Source organism: Lissotriton helveticus, chromosome 11 (genome assembly GCF_964261635.1).
Source record: "Lissotriton helveticus chromosome 11, aLisHel1.1, whole genome shotgun sequence".
In the NCBI taxonomy this organism is placed as follows: Eukaryota; Metazoa; Chordata; class Amphibia; order Caudata; family Salamandridae; genus Lissotriton; species Lissotriton helveticus.
Window position 1 is genome coordinate 1,182,700,703 of NC_136072.1, and position 17,626 is coordinate 1,182,718,328.

At 48.3% G+C, this 17,626-nt stretch overlaps 1 protein-coding gene across 1 annotated transcript in view; it reads right to left on the reverse strand.

Annotated features, from left to right (window-relative positions):
- Window positions 1-17,626, reverse strand: part of ADGRD1 (adhesion G protein-coupled receptor D1) — a 1,126,805-nt gene that overhangs the window by 890,358 nt on the left and 218,821 nt on the right. Inside the window, exon 10 of the mRNA XM_078666340.1 lies at window positions 11,991-12,111. Within this exon, the coding sequence (XP_078522466.1) occupies window positions 11,991-12,111 (121 nt within the window). The remainder of the gene's footprint in view (window positions 1-11,990; window positions 12,112-17,626) is intronic.

A 17,626-nucleotide genomic window follows, 5' to 3' on the forward strand; every position in this document is an offset into this window, starting at 1 on the left:
AGTGGAGGCCCCTCGGCGCACGGGCAGGGGACAGCGCAACCAAAGAGCAGAGAACCAGACGAGTCCGCAGACGTCGCCCGGGCGAAGCCACGACATGTTCTCAGAGGCGGGACTAGAGGAAGGAGAGCACCAGCCCGAGTCCTGAACGCCCGGTTGCTTTAGTACTGACGACAATAATTCAACATGGTAGACGTGCTGCCCTTGGACTCCAACCTGTAAGAGGCGAAGGAGGGCAGATGGGGCCACTGCCATCACAGAACTACTTACCCCCACAAGTAAGTACAATGGGTTGGGATGGGACTATGCACTTTGCCAAGTTGGGGAAGCGGGCGGTTCTATGTCCGTGCAGCAGGGAGGCATGGAGGGGGGTGGGAAGGGAGAGTTCAACTGTTCTAGTTAAAGTTATGCACGACAAGACACGACATGTCCAGAAACATACACACTCCACTCACAGGGACACAGGGCCCAGAGCACGGTTGGGAGCAATACGGAGGCCCAAATTTGATACACCTCACTATGTCACAACACTCACAGGAGACCGCGTATAGCAGCGTACTGCAACAGACAGTGGCCCCACCCCTGAAGATACTGACCTGGAACGTACGGGGACTGGGCGACAAAATTATGAGAGGACTAGTGATGCAGGCTCTAAAACGCCAGAACCCACATTTGGTACTACTGCAAAAGAGACACCTCACAGGCGAAACGTGTCGAGCACTAGACCGCAGAGGCTACAAGATGGTGGCTCACTCAGAATACACTTCTGGTTCTAGGGGTACAGGTATCCTTTTGAAGAAGACCTCTCCATTCATTCTTTTGCACCACACGGTAGATGAGCGGGGCCGCTTTGCTGCGGTGCATGGGCAGTGGGAGGGTCGGTTACTAAACATTGTATCAATTTACATCCCACCGGCACTTCTCACAGTGGGACTGCCAGCACTAGGAGAATTCCTGCTCAATCTCCCGGAGGGAGAGACACTCCTTGGTGGAGATTTTAACGCAGTAATGTATCCCACGTTGGATAAATTTCCAGTCAGGGCACATGCACCCGGTCCCACTAACCTGCACGGCTTCCAGGAGGCAGTGGGCTTGATAGATCTCCGGCGTCACAGGCACCCAAACGCGAGGCAATACACATACCACTCGACAGTACAGAACAGCCTATCTCGAATTGACTATTTCTTGGGGCTGGGAGATGGAACAAGGACATCGACGCCATTGAGATACTGCCCAGGGGAATCTCTGACCACTCTCCGATAGTACTGACACTGCGCTGTCGGGAAAAGACCCGTAGAAGGATATACCCATAAACCCTAACTTACTGAAAATCCCAAACATCAGAAAAGATCCGAAGAAAGCGACGACGCATTATTTTGCCAAAAATAAAGGTTCGGTGTCCTCCCCCTCGACCCTATAGGAGGCATACAAAACAGTTCTTCGTGGGCAGGCAATTACCTCCATTGCTGGACATAGGAAAGCACAGAGTCAGGAACTTGTGGAATTAGAACGCTCCTTACATACAGCCACTATAGCACAAACGGCAGATCCCACGACAGACACAACCCATACTTTACAGCTATGCCAGCAGCGATATAGGGAACATCTTAGGCTGCAGGTACTGGAGAGTATCTCGGCTACGGCCCATAGAGTATATGAGGTAGGCGATAAGGCGGGGAGGATGCTGGCCTGGTTAGACATGAAAGACGGGAGCAAGAGAGGAATTCAACAATTACACACCAAGACGGGTCGGCTACAAACACAAACTGAAGAGATAGTGAATATACTGGCAGACCACTTCGAGGAAGTGTACACCCCAGTTCGAGAGATCACAGAACAAGCAGCCTTACATTCTATACAACACATAGAGATCCAAACACTTACATCAGAAGCGATCCAGGACTTGGAAGCCGACCTCTCTGTTGAGGAAATCCAATCGGCAATCCACGCGATACAATCAGGGAAAGCGGCAGGCCCGAATGGGATTCCCATAGAGTGGTACAAGCTTATGTCAGACACGCTTAGCGCGCCCCTGCTAGATATGTACACGGAGAGCCGAGAGAAGGCGGAACTCCCCATAGACCAGCGGACAGCCACCATAGTAGCAATCCTGAAACCTGGCAAGCCACCCACAGCATGCACATCATACCGCCCGATCTCTCACATCAATGCTGAAGCCAAAATCCTTGCGAAGGTGCTGGCCACGAGATTGATGTCCCATCTCACACTATTGATACACCCCGATCAATCGGGCTTCATGCCGCATCGGAGCACGGCCCTCAACCTCAGGCGAGTGCATGGGGTGATGGCACGGGCTCCGTCACTAACGGAACCAGCTGTGATCCTCTTGTTAGATGCCAAGAAGGCATTTGATATGGTTGAATGGGGGCACCACTTTGCAGTCCTGACACGTGTGGGCTTTGGCCCCAAATTCATAGCTTGGGTACGTCTCCTGTACACAAATCCGGTCGCATGTATCACAGGCAACGGCCACATCTCACGCAAGATTCATCTGGCGAGAGGGACTCGACAGGGCTGTCCCCTCTCCCTTATTGTTTGCCCTGGTCTTGGAACCACTGGCGACATTGATCAGAAATACACTGTTACTAAGAGGTATTAGCTGCAGAGAGGGATGGGAGGGCTGCGTGTCCTTATATGTCGATGATATGTTGGTATACCTTACAGACCCAGAAAGAAGTGTACCAGCCCTGTTGGCCTTGTCTGACAACCAAGCAGATTTTTTCGATAAAAACCTGATTCCACCCAAGGTCCGGCTCCGAACTGACGTTAAACACTGGGCTTCGTTGCCATTAACGCTCCTTGGTAGAGCGGCACTTTATAAAATGATGGCACTCCCGAGGTTCCTCTATGCACTGGAAAACTCACCAGAAAAATGGTCCAATTATAGACCTATCTCTCTCCTGCCAGGGGTTAGCAAAATTGCAGAGAAATATGTCAACCGCATACTATCAACATTTATTGAGGACGAGGGCGCCTTGCATGTCACCCAAATGGGTTTTAGAAAGAGGCATGGAACTGAGACTGCTCTGGTCGCAGTAGTGGAGGAGGCAAGGAAAATTGTGGATGGAGGAGGCTGCGCTGCGGTGGTCCTTTTGGACCTCAGCGCAGCCTTCGATACTGTAAACCACACACTCCTTCTCCAGCGGTTGCGGGGGGTTGGCATTGTGGGGACCGTCCTTAATTGGTTTCGGTCCTTCCTTGCTAACAGATCCTTTGCAGTTTTCGAGGAGGAAGCAGCATCCGATCAATTCCCACTGCATTACGGCGTTCCCCAGGGATCCTCATTGAGCCCGACCCTATTTAATATCTATATGAGGCCCCTGGCTTATGAGGTCCTTCCCTGGGGAATTCAATTGGTCACCTATGCCGACGATACACAGTTGGTGGTTTCCCTGGCTAGGGCAGATGCTGTGGATTCCAGGGTCAATAACCTTTCCCCGTGTCTCACCAAGGTCCTCGATTGGATGGACGCCTCTTTTTTTAAACTTAACAGTTCAAAAACAGAGATTATGATGCTGGGATATAAGGCCCCCATCAATCTTGACGCTTGGTGGCCCATATGTTTGGGTCCACCCCCTCCCCCGAAGGAGCAAATTAAAAGTCTGGGGGTGTGGCTTGATCCCACCTTTAGTTTTCAAGTTCAAGCCCGTAAGGTCGCCGCTACCTGTTACGGCCTTCTGAAGATCCTACGGAAGGTTCTGACCCTTCTTCCGTTCGAGGCAAGACGGATCCTGGTTCAGTCCCTGATCCTCTCGCGGCTTGACTATGCGAACGCGGTCTACTTGGGGGCACCATTAGGGACCATTAAGATACTCCAGTCAGTCCAGAACTGCGCAGCCCGAATGCTTATGGATGTCCCTAGACACAGCTCGGCGAAGACGGCCATCCGGGCTCTACACTGGTTACCTGTTCAGGAAAGGATCCAGTTTAAGGCCTTGTGTATGGCCCACAAATCAATAATCAACAAGGGCCCTGCCATTCTGTGCCCTCTTCTGAGGCACCATCAAGGGCCCAGAGCTCTTAGATCCAACCACCGCAATCTGCTCTCTGTCCCGAGGATCAAGCGTTCTCGTACAGGGGGCCGACGTTTCCCGATTACCTGCGGCTTGAGCCTAATCATCTACAGTTTAGAAAGCGGCTGAAGACCTTCCTGTTCTGCTGAGTGATTGTCTGAGATGCGTCTAAAGCGCTGGGATGCCCCCGGGTAGCCAGCACTATACAAATCTGTACTCATTCATTCATTCATACTCTGTCCCACCGAGTTATTTCCGACAGGTAACAGCCTTGGTATCCAACTTGCTCTGGGGCAACAAGCCAGCACGTATCGCCCATGTCAAGCTGACTAAGAGTTGGTACGAGGGGGGGATTGCTCTGCCGAATTTGCAATTATACTACTGGGCCGCCCAACTTAATATCATTAACCAGTGGATTCATGCACCTCGAGACGACCCGGCATACAGGGCGGATAGGGCTCAGCTAGGCACAGATCGTATGCTATTAGTGCTCTACAACAGAGGTCAGGTGGCTCGACTGATAGGACCCATGAAACACACAGCCACGCTGTGGCATACGGCGCAGGCGAAGCTGGGGTGGAGGGATACCATCACTAAACTTACTCCACTTTGGGACACTAAAGCATTGGGACAGTTGAGGAAGAGTAAAGGATTTACACAGTGGGACAACATTGGCATATCTACGGTAGGAGACCTGTGGGACAAGGGTACGGTGGTCCTGTTCTCCCTTCTCCAGCAACAGTATGATCTAGGTCCCAACGAAAACTATAGGTACGTACAGATTAGGCATGCGTTACTGCAAGCGATACCACTGGACAGTGACGTCCCGGAATAGTCCCCGCTAGAGGATAGATTGCTGACGGATTGTATGCAGCGCAGCGCCACCTCCCTTACCTATAAAAAACTGTTGAACAACCAACCAGACCCTATGCTGAAACTGCACGAAAAATGGGTGGATGAACTGGGGGACATGGCTGAGACGGAATGGAACGAGGCGCTGGCATCTCCAAGAGAGGTGGGAATCTCGGCCAAGCTCAAGCTAGTCCAATTAAAAATCCTACACCGTATATACTATACGAGAACCACACTACATAAATTACACAGAGCTCCGCATCCCTACTGTCTTCGAGGATGTGGGGAGGAAGGTACACTATTTCATACCCTTCGGGATTGCCCACTAATCACTGCCTACTGGTGTCAAGTGATGCTCACAATGTCACAAGCACTGGGGGTGTCATTAACTCCTGAACCACGAAAATGCTTGTTAAACATCTGGGAGCTGAATGATCTATCCAGGTACGGGCTGATATGGGGTACTTTAGCCATGATAATGGCGAAACGAGATATAGCGCAAAAATGGGGATCCCCAGAGCTGCCCACGGTGGCACAGTGGGGCAGAAACATGGACCTATTAATGCTTACGGAGCGAACAGTGTATGTAAATAGGGCATGCCCACATAAATGGAACAAGGTTTGGTCCTCATGGAACTCATACAGGGGTGACCTCTGTGATCCACTACCGGAAGACGATGATACCAGCTCTGATGAGGAGGTAGAGGGGGAGTGGGAATAATAGGAATATCTTTGGACTAACTTAAAGTACATGGAGAGACGTCATACTTGATGCACTACGGGTCAACTCTGATCCCAATGAGTGGATTTACTTATACACCTGCTGAGACTAGTGTCGTGCTGAATGTCGACGAGTTTGTTTGTTGAGAGTTTTAAATAATTATACAACGAGAAAAGACAGACTGCAATGAGAAACATATAGGCCTTTTCAATGGTCCGATGTACACATTGTGTAAATTATGTACACCATTCCTTACAGTGCCGCCGGACCCCAGGGATGTCGGCTAAAGGGCTGTGTTGACAATATAACGTTGAGAAGCAATTATAAATGATGCGGCCGGCCCCAGGGGTTGTAGGCCAAAAACTGTGTTACTCCAGAACATGTGCAATAAAGGTCTTTAAAGAAAATTATCGCCGTTTTAGCGGCAGGAAACTGCCGCTAAAACGGCGATAATGGGCTTGCTAATATGCGTTATAGAATTCCAATAGAAGCCCAGGTTAGATGTGCAGAACATCTAACCTGGGCTTCTATTGGAATTCTATAACGCATATTAGCAAGCCCATTATCGCCGTTTTAAACGGCGATAATTTTAACGAGGTTCTTGCTAATATGCCCCCACATCTTGTACAGCCTCAAAGTATATAGAAGAACCCAAATGACAGGATATCTCACAGCACCCGCCTGCACATGCATACAAACACACAGGGAATCCAATTCAACAGATATATCACACACATAACCACAAACCATCCTCCTGCTCATGTGTACAAACATACACAGAATCTATTTGAACAGAGACATCACACCCAAACCACCCACCCTCCTGCAAATGCGCACAAACGTGCACAAGGAATCCAATTGAACAGGCATCACACACACACTCGACCCTCCTGTGCCTGCATACAAGCATACCATAAATCCAACTGAAAGGAGACATCAAACACACATATACACAAACCACCCTTTTGTGTATGCGTACACACACAGGCAATCCGATCGAACGGACACACACACTCAAGCCACCATTCTGTGCATGCATACACACACAGGGAATCCAATCGAACAGAAACATCACACACCCACACACACAAACCACCCACCTGTGCATGGGTACAAACATACCCAAGGAATCTAATCGAACAGAGACACATGCAGATTGTGCATACTATCATTGGATTGTACTTGCACTCCTCAGTAGGATTGTACATACTATCATTGGACATCCTGGCACTGCTCTGTAGGGCTGTACATACTTCATTGCGTACATTCCTTGCGTCGTAAAATATACATTTTTTAATGTTTTTTTATTTAACTACTTAACGAACTAATACCAAATCACAAAAACACCCTTTCTGGACCACAACCTATCTTTCTGTCAAGTTTGATTTAATTCCGTTCAGCCATTTTTGCGGTTTCGCTGTTCAATTTTCCAATGCGAAAATGAATGGGAATGTTTTGGGACCCCCCTTTTTCTCAGCCCCCGCTTGACAGATCACCCTGAAACTTTGCAGGAGGAAGCTGAGGTGGACGACACTTTTTTTTGGAAAGTTTTGTGAAGATTCGTGAAACAGCGCCAAGTTACTAGCAAACCAAAAAATCAATACGCAACCGAAAAGTTGTCCTAACTATAACTACCCAGTGGTGACCGCCACTGCGTAATATATATATAGACAGTTCCGTTATGTCTTTCTGACTCTAATGAACTGGAAACTTTTGAAATCACGAAGATAAAAAGGTTTCCATCTCTCAGCCACTCAAAAAACGCAGAGACTCGAGACAGTGGAAGAAAACAGCTTCGAACCCAATATAATGAAGGGAACAGAGCTGGGAAGGGTGAATAATAGAGCACATTTCCGAGAATTTGTTGCGCCCCCCGTTCATGTGATGGCCTGCAGAGCTCACATTAACACTTCTGACATCCGCAGCACCTCCCCTGAGCGTCTCATCAGGACCAGAGGCTGAGGCGGTAGTCATGGCAACCAGTGCAGAGATACCCTTTGGAAGAGGCGGCTGTACATTCAGCAGGGCTGCTCGGCTCTGATTTTAATATAACTCGCTCGCACTAGATATGTATGTCTCCCGATGTTTATGCAAGACCTGCAAAGTTCGTCCAAACCGGGACTGGATCGTAAATCCCATTTCACAAGTTTCATAATTCTCCCAAAATTAGCGTCTATCGGGCATTGCGGACTATGGGTCTGATTCACAGAACTAACTTAAGACAAAATCCTAAACTTACTACTTTTGGAATTCACAGAAGTTAGGATTTTGTCTTAAGTTTGTCTTAAGACAGATTTAAGACAGACTTAAGACAGACTTAAGACAAAATCCTAACTTAAGTCTGTCTTAAGTTAGTTTTAAGACAGACTTAAGACAAAATCCTAACTTAAGTCTGTCTTAAGTTAGTCTTAAGACAGACTTAAGACAAAATCCTGACTTAAGTCTGTCTTAAGTTAGTTTTAAGACAGACTTAAGACAAAATCCTAACTTAAGTCTGTCTTAAGTTAGTCGTAAGACAAACTTAAGACAAAATCCTAACTTCTGTGAATACCAAAAGTAGTAAGTTTAGGATTTTGTCTTAAGTTAGTTCTGTGAATTGGGCCCTATGTCACTGCTGTCTGCCCCTAATAGCTGGAGACCCCCACACCCCATCGGAAAGAGGTGTCAGGCCTTTCAGCCTGAGGCCGAGAAGGAAGGAGCATGCAGAGGTAGGGGTTAAAAGCACCCAGCGCCTGGGGTCACAAAGCACAGTCATGGCGCTATACTGAAATGATAATGGACAGCCACATTACAGCAAACAGGCTTTACATATGGTCACTGGATTCCAGGGGGTTGGGGGTCACAACATTTCACTTTGGTCTCAGGCTTTGAAAATCTTTGCACCGAGGAAGATTCTGTGGCCCTTGGAGGTTTCCACAGGCCTGCACAAAGCTGACTGCCTAAATCAGGGTTGCTGACCTCAAACCGTGACTGCAACAAAACCACTAGTATCTTTAGGGGAACAGCTATGGGCACAGTTTTCACTATCGAATCCTGTACGGATAACCACGTAGGACCCGGGACGATTCACAAAGGTAAACTGAGATTAATGGTATTTACAAAGGGTATTTACAAATAGTAAAGTTAGACTTTATTCTCATTTTAACTTACGTTTTAGCTTTGTTCCTTAGTATAGTTCTATAGCCCTCTTGAGGATTATATTGCATACTGTTACATTGTATTATTCCTCTATCTCTTTTTAATGCCACTTGTTTTTGTAATGATGTTTTACTTGGTTTATCTTATTTAATAAATCTTTTTAAACTCAAAACGTAAGTTTTAGTCTTAAATTTAATTGAGACAAGATTTTTGGTCTCAATTAAACTTAAGGGCAAAGCGTAAGTTAAATTGAGACAAAATTCTTCCTTGTCTACTCGTAAATGCCCTTTGTGAATACCGAAAGTTGTAAAGTTAGACTTTCATCTCAGTTTACCTTTGTGAATCGGGTCCGTAGTATTCACTAATTAGTTGAGCACGGGTACAGATACACTATTCGCTCTGTGGGTAAAGCAAGAAGGAAAGAACTTTCAAACAGCTTCTGGTGATAAACACCTCATCCCCATGGGCAGCTCTTTATTGAAATAGAACTCAAGGGGCCATATTTTCAAGAACGGCGATAACATCATCGCAGTAAACTGTCGCTAAAGCGGCGACAAGGGTATTGATAATATGCCCTTGAGAATTCTAATAGAAGCCCAGGTTCTGGTGTGAAGGACATCAAACCTGGGCTTCTATTGGAATTCTCTAGGGTATATTCTAAAGCCCCTTATCGCCTATTTAGGGGCCGTTTCCTGCCGCTAAAGCGGCGATATGTTATTGCCGTTCTTGATAATATGGCCCAAGGTTTTTAACCATGAAGAGTCCTGGGTCAAGGTGAAAGTCCCCACCGCACCGGTCAGTGTTCAGAATCCCAAAAGCTGCCCTGTCCAAGATTGAATACTCTGGGCGTGATGTGGATCTTGGCGGTCTTCCTGCCATTGCTGCAACACTGGGCCAACGTCCTCCCTTGAGGCGATGGTCTTCGGCGCACCATATTTAGATGCATACGCGATACACAGAAGACCGCCATGGTCTTCTGTGCTGGTGAACTGCCCGCTGTCACTATCTGGACGGCGGGGTCCCGCAGAGCAGATTTAGAAGTTCCCGTTGGCCTGGAGATGTCCTGAAAATGCGAGGCACTGACAGGGGTGACCGTGGTGGTGGGGAGACAGGTAAGTGGGATTTTTTCTTTTTACGTAAAACACATATTTGTTGCTTATATGTGTATGTAGGTTATGTGTAGTGAGCATATATTGTACCTTCTGCATTCCACCCCACCAACATACACAGTGGAGTGCCGGTCCGTCATGGCCAAGGTGCAACAGGACAGAGAGGACCTGGACAACGGAAAAGAGGATGAAACCGTAGCCTGTACCCTGTAAACAGGTAAGTTGTCACCCCTTTTCCTTCCAGTGCGCAACTCGAAGTAGGAGAGATTCCCGCTGGAATTCCCTACGAAACACGCCAGATCCAAATATGGAGGGCGGGTATCCTGGCTGGAGTCCCACCGCCGCCTGCTGCAGCCCATCCCGCCACAGGGGTGGGGAGTGAAGTTCTAGTGAAGTCGGTGGGACCACTGTAGTCTTTTCTCCCATTGCCAGCCAACATCTAAATAGGGAGGGTGGACCACCAGGTTGGCAGGAGGGAGCGCAGTCCCGTCAACATCTAAATCAGACTCTCTGTCTGGAAGTTGAGAATAAGCAGACTCCTTCTCATCCAAACACAGAAGGCAGGAAGACAGGAGCAAACAGTGTGCTGGAGCTCAGACGGGCACATGACCAGCTGTGCCTAGCTCTCGAACAGCTCAGACCAACCCAGCAGGGTTTCTGGCTCTCCGGTAGGCCAGACCAGCCCAACTGGGTGTATGGCTCTCCAGTAGACAAGCCCAACTGGGTGTCTGTGGCTCTACTGTATAATCCCAGCTGGGTGTCTGTGGCTCTACAGTAGATCAGATAAGCCCAGGTGGGTGTCAGCGACCCTCCAGCAGGTCCAACTGAGTGTCTGTCTCTCAAGTAGGTCAGACAAGCTCAGCTGGGTGTCAGGTGCCCTCTAGTAGGACAGACAAGCCCACATGGGCTTATTTTTTGGAGACCAGCGGCAGCACCTTATCAGATATTTACCAAGTGTAACAGAGGGAAAAACACACAAATCAGAGTGGCGGAGGAAGAAAAAGACAAAAAAAACATCACATACAGAAACCAGGAGTCTGCAAGAGAGAGAAAAAGGGTCAGGGAGTGTCTGATAGTGGATTAAAGACTGCCGGCCTTGTTATTCGGCCCGCAGACGTTTAATAGGTCGCGTGACAACTTCTGAGCAGATCTTTGGGTACTCTTTCTTTCGGGTACTCTTTCTTTCACAAATTAAGCACTGGCTGGCGGCTGCAGATAAACTTTGACTGGTCTAGGCCGGCTGCACACAGCTCCAGTCATTATATAGCAGCTTGAACTAGATAGCTAGGCAGGCCTAGCGAGGTCACAATCCCCGTTTCCCCTATAGACCTCGGAGGTAGGTAGGCAGAAAACCAATTTGACCCGATAATCACCTCCCATGCCTGGTTCATTGGCAATAACCAGAGGATAGAGTGACAGCCTGCGTGAGACGGCCTTAACGTTGGCTGAAGAGGACTCCAAGGGCCGGAGGCGGTGGCGGCCAGCGCAGGTAGGCGCGCTGGGCGGGGGAAGTCAACAGATGACAGTATAGGTACTATTTATTAATTTATTTAATTCAACCTATTCCGTCGCCAGGCGACTCACCCCACTCCCATCCTGTGCTGTCCCCACCCCGCCCACCGAGCTTTCCTGTGCCAGCCGCCGCCAGGCGGCAGTGGACAAGGTGCCTTTTAAGAGAGGTGGGATTCAAAACCTCAGAGGCAGAACCCAAAAGGCCCAACCCCCCTTTCAACCTCATCACACTTTTATATTCTGTATGTCGAGGGAGGGACAAATCTGACTTGAGAAAAAGTCGCCCCCAGCAACCCTAGGAAAATTTAAAATGTAAAGCGCAAACCATGGCTTCTTGAGAAGAAATGACATGTATATCAATAAAGAAGAACATTCTGTTGTAGGTTTGCAGATCAGTGCCCACGTCACCTTACCACCCTTTTAGACAGAGAGTACAATCAATCAATCAAACATTTATTAAGCACGGCTTATCACCCGTGAGGGTCTCAAGGCGGTGGAGCAGAACAGACCACTAACAAGTGCGAAGAACACTTCGCAAAATAGTGCTGAGCGACACAGCGGGTTGACAAGTATTGGCACTATACAACTGCAAATTAAGATAACATATTTGTGGAAGATGAGTCCTACCTGCCACCGATGAGGTGCCCTCGATTTTCACGATGGACGTTGCGGTGTCCTTCACGTTGTTGACCATGTGTGTCATGACCTTGTCCACGGTTTCGATCATTCCTCCGACCATAGGCTGCGTCTGGTGAGAAAAGATCAGGTGTTGGACCGGGCACAGGGCAGGACACCACTCACATGAAGAGACACCTCACACCCAAAGGTGGCGCCCTCTGGGCATCGAAAGAGCCAATCCCATTGGTGGAGCGCCAAACCCCCCTCCCTTCAATGGCCAGCACATGCGTCCATGGGAGTCTAGCAAGGGTGGGCAGGCATATATGGAGTTGAACAGTTTCCAGTAGGGCTGGGGCTAAGTCAGTCACAAGCTGGCCACACCACAGCCCAATAACCTTTATAGAGGTAGGGCATCTGTCCCTCTGTGGGTCATGAACCCCTAGGTGATCAGTAAGTGATGGGCAGTTCTGAACCTTCAGATCCCACACAGGAGACTGTTCAGCCTTTGCTCCCTCCGCCCTCTTCCGCCCGCTTGAGTGACCCCCTTCTGAGGCGTCAGTGCCCTGGCAGTTCTTTATTCGTCCTTCCAAAGACAGGACATAAAAGATACACATAGATATAAACATCATATAAAATCAATCACAGCAAATGCAAACTCATTTTCCATTTAAAAACAGCTCACAAATACAGTACTTTTTCTTGAAACTAAAGTGACAGTGGAAAACGCTTAGGTTCCTACATGGCAGTCAATGGTGCAGAGGGTCACACACCAGCAGTGCCACGTGTTGATGTCATAATATAGAGTCTTTACGGTGTGCGGACCCTGCAAACATTGTATAAGGCTGGCACCCACCACTACCCCTCAAAAGGGGGGCCCTCGGAACCTCTTTCTGCTTCTGAGAGCAAAGCCAACCGAAGGAGCCTGTGATGAGTGGGCATCTCTAGCGCGTCATATCTCCCGCCACCGACAAACCCCGCTGCCCCTTAGTTTATTGCACCTAGAGCGCGCTATATGTCTTCATCATCATTGCACATTCCATTGATGTCCTAGCCATTTCTGCATTCCATGCTGAGGTCACTCATGCCTGTAGCCCCACTAAAGCCACCCAGCGTTCCTTCCTGATGCCACCCGTGCATGTACTACCACTAATGTCACCCAGCATTCCATTCTAGTGACACTCGTGTACGCATTCCCTCTAATGCCACCCAGCATTCCATTCTAGTGACACTCGTGTACGCATTCCCTCTAATGTCACCCAGCATTCCATTCTAGTGACACTCGTGTACGCATTCCCTCTAATGCCACCCAGCATTCCATCCTGGTGCCCCTCGTGCATGTACTGCCACTAATGTCACCCAGCATTCGATTCTAGTGACACTCGTGTACGCATTCCCTCTAATGCCACCCAGCATTCCATTCTAGTGACACTCGTGTACGCATTCCCTCTAATGCCACCCAGCATTCCATCCTGGTGTCCCTCGTGCAGGTATTACCACTAATGTCACCCAGCATTCCATTCTAGTGCCACCCATGTACGCATTCCCTCTAATGCCACCCAGCATTCCATCCTGGTGCCCCTCGTGCATGTACTACCACTAATGTCACCCAGCATTCCATTCTAGTGCCACCCGTGTACGCATTCCCTCTAATGCCACCCAGCATTCCATCCTGGTGTCCCTCGTGCAGGTATTACAACTAATGTCACCCAGCATTCCATTCTAGTGCCACCCATGTACGCATTCCCTCTAATGCCACCCAGCATTCCATCCTGGTGCCCCTCGTGCATGTACTACCACTAATGTCACCCAGCATTCCATTCTAGTGCCACCCATGTACGCATTCCCTCTAATGCCACCCAGCATTCCATCCTGGTGCCCCTCGTGCATGTACTACCACTAATGTCACCCAGCATTCCATTCTAGTGCCACCCATGTACGCATTCCCTCTAATGCCACCCAGCATTCCATCCTGGTGTCCCTCGTGCAGGTATTACCACTAATGTCACCCAGCATTCCATTCTAGTGCCACCCATGTACGCATTCCCTCTAATGCCACCCAGCATTCCATCCTGGTGCCCCTCGTGCATGTACTGCCACTAATGTCACCCAGCATTCCATTCTAGTGCCACCCGTGTACGCATTCCCTCTAATGCCACCCAGCATTCGATCCTGGTGCCCCTCGTGCATGTACTGCCACTAATGTCACCCAGCATTCCATTCTAGTGACACTCGTGTACGCATTCCCACTAATGTACATCCTGATGTCCTTATGCACGGATTCCCCCAATGACACTCAACATCCCATCCTGATGTCACTTGTGCAGGTATTCCCATTATTGGCGTACAGCATTCCCTTTTGTCACTCGTCTCAGTATTCCTATTAATGGCATACAGAATTCCATGCTGGTTTCACTTGTGCATACATTAACACTAATGGAGCACAGCAGTCCATGCTGGTGTCTCATGCATGCATTCCCAGTAGTCACACAGCATTCCATCCTGATGTCACAAGTGCATACATTTCTGATAATGTCACGTGTACTTGTATTCCCGCTAATGGCGGACAGCATTCCATCCTGATGTCACTCGTGCATGCATACCCATTAATGGGGTACAGCATTCCATCCTGTCACTCATGCATGCATTCTCATTAACGGCGTACAGTATTCCATCCTGATGTCACTCGTGCATGCATACCCATTAATGGGGTACAGCATTCCATCCTGTCACTGGAGTATTCTATCCTGATGTCACTCGTGCATGCATACCCATTAATGGGGTACAGCATTCCATCCTGTCACTCATGTATGCATTAATGGCGTACAGTATTCCATCCTGATGTCACTTGTGCATGCATTCTCATTAATGATGCACACTGTAAAGTATTCCATGATGATGTCCCTCGTGAGCGCATTTCCACGAATGGAGCACAGCATTCCATGCTGGTGTTGCATGCATGCATTCCCTCTGGAATCACAGCGTTCCACCCTGCTGTCACAAGTGCATGCATTTCTGATAATGTCACGTGTGCTTGTATTCCCGCTAATGGCGGACAGCATTCCATCCTGATGTCACTCGTGCATGCATACCCATTAATGAGGTACAGCATTCCATCCTGTAACTCATGCATGCATTCTCATTAATGGCGTACAGTATTCCATCCTGATGTCACTCGTGCATGCATACCCATTAATGGTGTACAGTATTCCATCCTGTCACTCGTGCATGCATTGCCGTTAATGATGTACAGCATTCCATCCTGATGTCACTCGTGCATGCATACCCATTAATGGGGTACAGCATTCCATCCTGTCACTCGTGCATGCATTCTCATTAATGGTGTACAGTATTCCATCCTGTCACTCGTGCATGCATTGCCGTTAATGATGTACAGCATTCCATCCTGATGTCACTCGTGCATGCATACCCATTAATGGGGTACAGCATTCCATCCTGTCACTCGTGCATGCTTTCCCGTTAATGATGTACAGCATTCCATCCTGATGTCACTCGTGCATGCATACCCATTAATGGGTAACAGCATTCCATCCTGTCACTCGTGCATGCATTCCCGTTAATGATGTACAGCATTCCATCCTGATGTCACTCATGCATGCATTCTCATTAATGGCGTACAGTATTCCATCCTGATGTCACTCGTGCACGCATACCCATTAATGGGGTACAGCATTCCATCATGTCACTCGTGCATGCATTCTCATCAATGGCGTACAGTATTCCATCCTGATGTCACTCGTGCATGCATACCCATTAATGGGGTACAGCATTACATCCTGTCACTCGCGCATGCATTCTCATTAATGGTGTACACTGTAAAGTATTCCATGACGATGTCCCTCGTGAGCGCATTTCCATGAATGGAGCACAGCGTTCCATGCTGGTGTTGCATACATGCATTCCCACTTGTCTCACACCCTTCCATCCTGATGTCACTCGTGCATGCAGTCCCATTAATGGCGTACAGTATTCCATGGTGATGTCACTCGTGAGCGCATTTCCACGAATGGAGCACAGCATTCCATCCTGATGTCACAAGTGCATGCATTTCTGAGAATGTCATGTGTGCTTGTATTCCCGCTAATGGCGGACAGCATTCCATCCTGATGTCACACGTGCATGCATTTCTGATAATGTCATGTGTGCTTGTATTCCCGCTAATGGCATACAGCATTCCATCCTGATGTCACTACTGCATGCATTTCTAATAATGCCACTAATGTAATACAGCATTGTATCATAAAGCTACGGTGCACACATTCCCACTACTGTCACCCCATATTCCATCCTGGTGTCACTCGTGCATGCATTCCCATTAATGGTGTGTACAGCATTCCATCCTGTCACTCGTGCATGCATTCTCATTAATGGCGTACAGTATTCCATCCTGATGTCACTCGTGCATGCATACCCATTAATAGGGTACAGCATCCCATCCTGTCACTCGTGCATGCATTAATGGCGTACAGTATTCCATCCTGATGTCACTCGTGCATGCATACCCATTAATGGGGTACAGAATTCCATCCTGTCACTCGTGCATGCATACCCATTAATGGGGTACAGCATTCCATCCTGTCACTCGTGCATGCATTCTCATTAATGGCGTACAGTATTCCACCCTGATGTCACTCGTGCATGCATACCCATTAATGGGGTACAGCATTCCATCCTGTCACTCGTGCATGCATTCCCGTTAATGATGTACAGCATTCCATCCTGATGTCACTCATGCATGCATTCTCATTAATGGCGTACAGTATTCCATCCTGATGTCACTCGTGCACGCATACCCATTAATGGGGTACAGCATTCCATCATGTCACTCGTGCATGCATTCTCATTAATGGCGTACAGTATTCCATCCTGATGTCACTCGTGCATGCATACCCATTAATGGGGTACAGCATTCCATCCTGTCACTCGCGCATGCATTCTCATTATTGGTGTACACTGTAAAGTATTTCATGATGATGTCCCTCGTGAACGCATTTCCATGAATGGAGCACAGAGTTCCATGCTGGTGTTGCATACATGCATTCCCACTTGTCTCACACCCTTCCATCCTGATGTCACTCGTGCATGCAGTCCCATTAATGGCGTACAGTATTCCATGGTGATGTCACTCGTGAGCGCATTTCCACGAATGGAGCACAGCATTCCATCCTGATGTCACAAGTGCATGCATTTCTGATAATGTCATGTGTGCTTGTATTCCCGCTAATGGCATACAGCATTCCATCCTGATGTCACTAGTGCATGCATTTCTGATAATGCCACTAATGTAATACAGCATTCTATCATAAAGCTACGATGCACACATTCCCACTACTGTCACCCCATATTCCATCTGGTGTCACTCGTGCATGCATTCCCATTAATGGTGTGTACAGCATTCCATCCTGTCACTCGTGCATGCATTCTCATTAATGGCGTACAGTATTCCATCCTGATGTCACTCGTGCATGCATACCCATTAATGGGGTACAGCATTCCATCCTGTCACTCATGCATGCATTAATGGCGTACAGTATTCCATCCTGATGTCACTCGTGCATGCATACCCATTAATGGGGTACAGCATCCCATCCTGTCACTCATGCATGCATTAATGGCGTACAGTATTC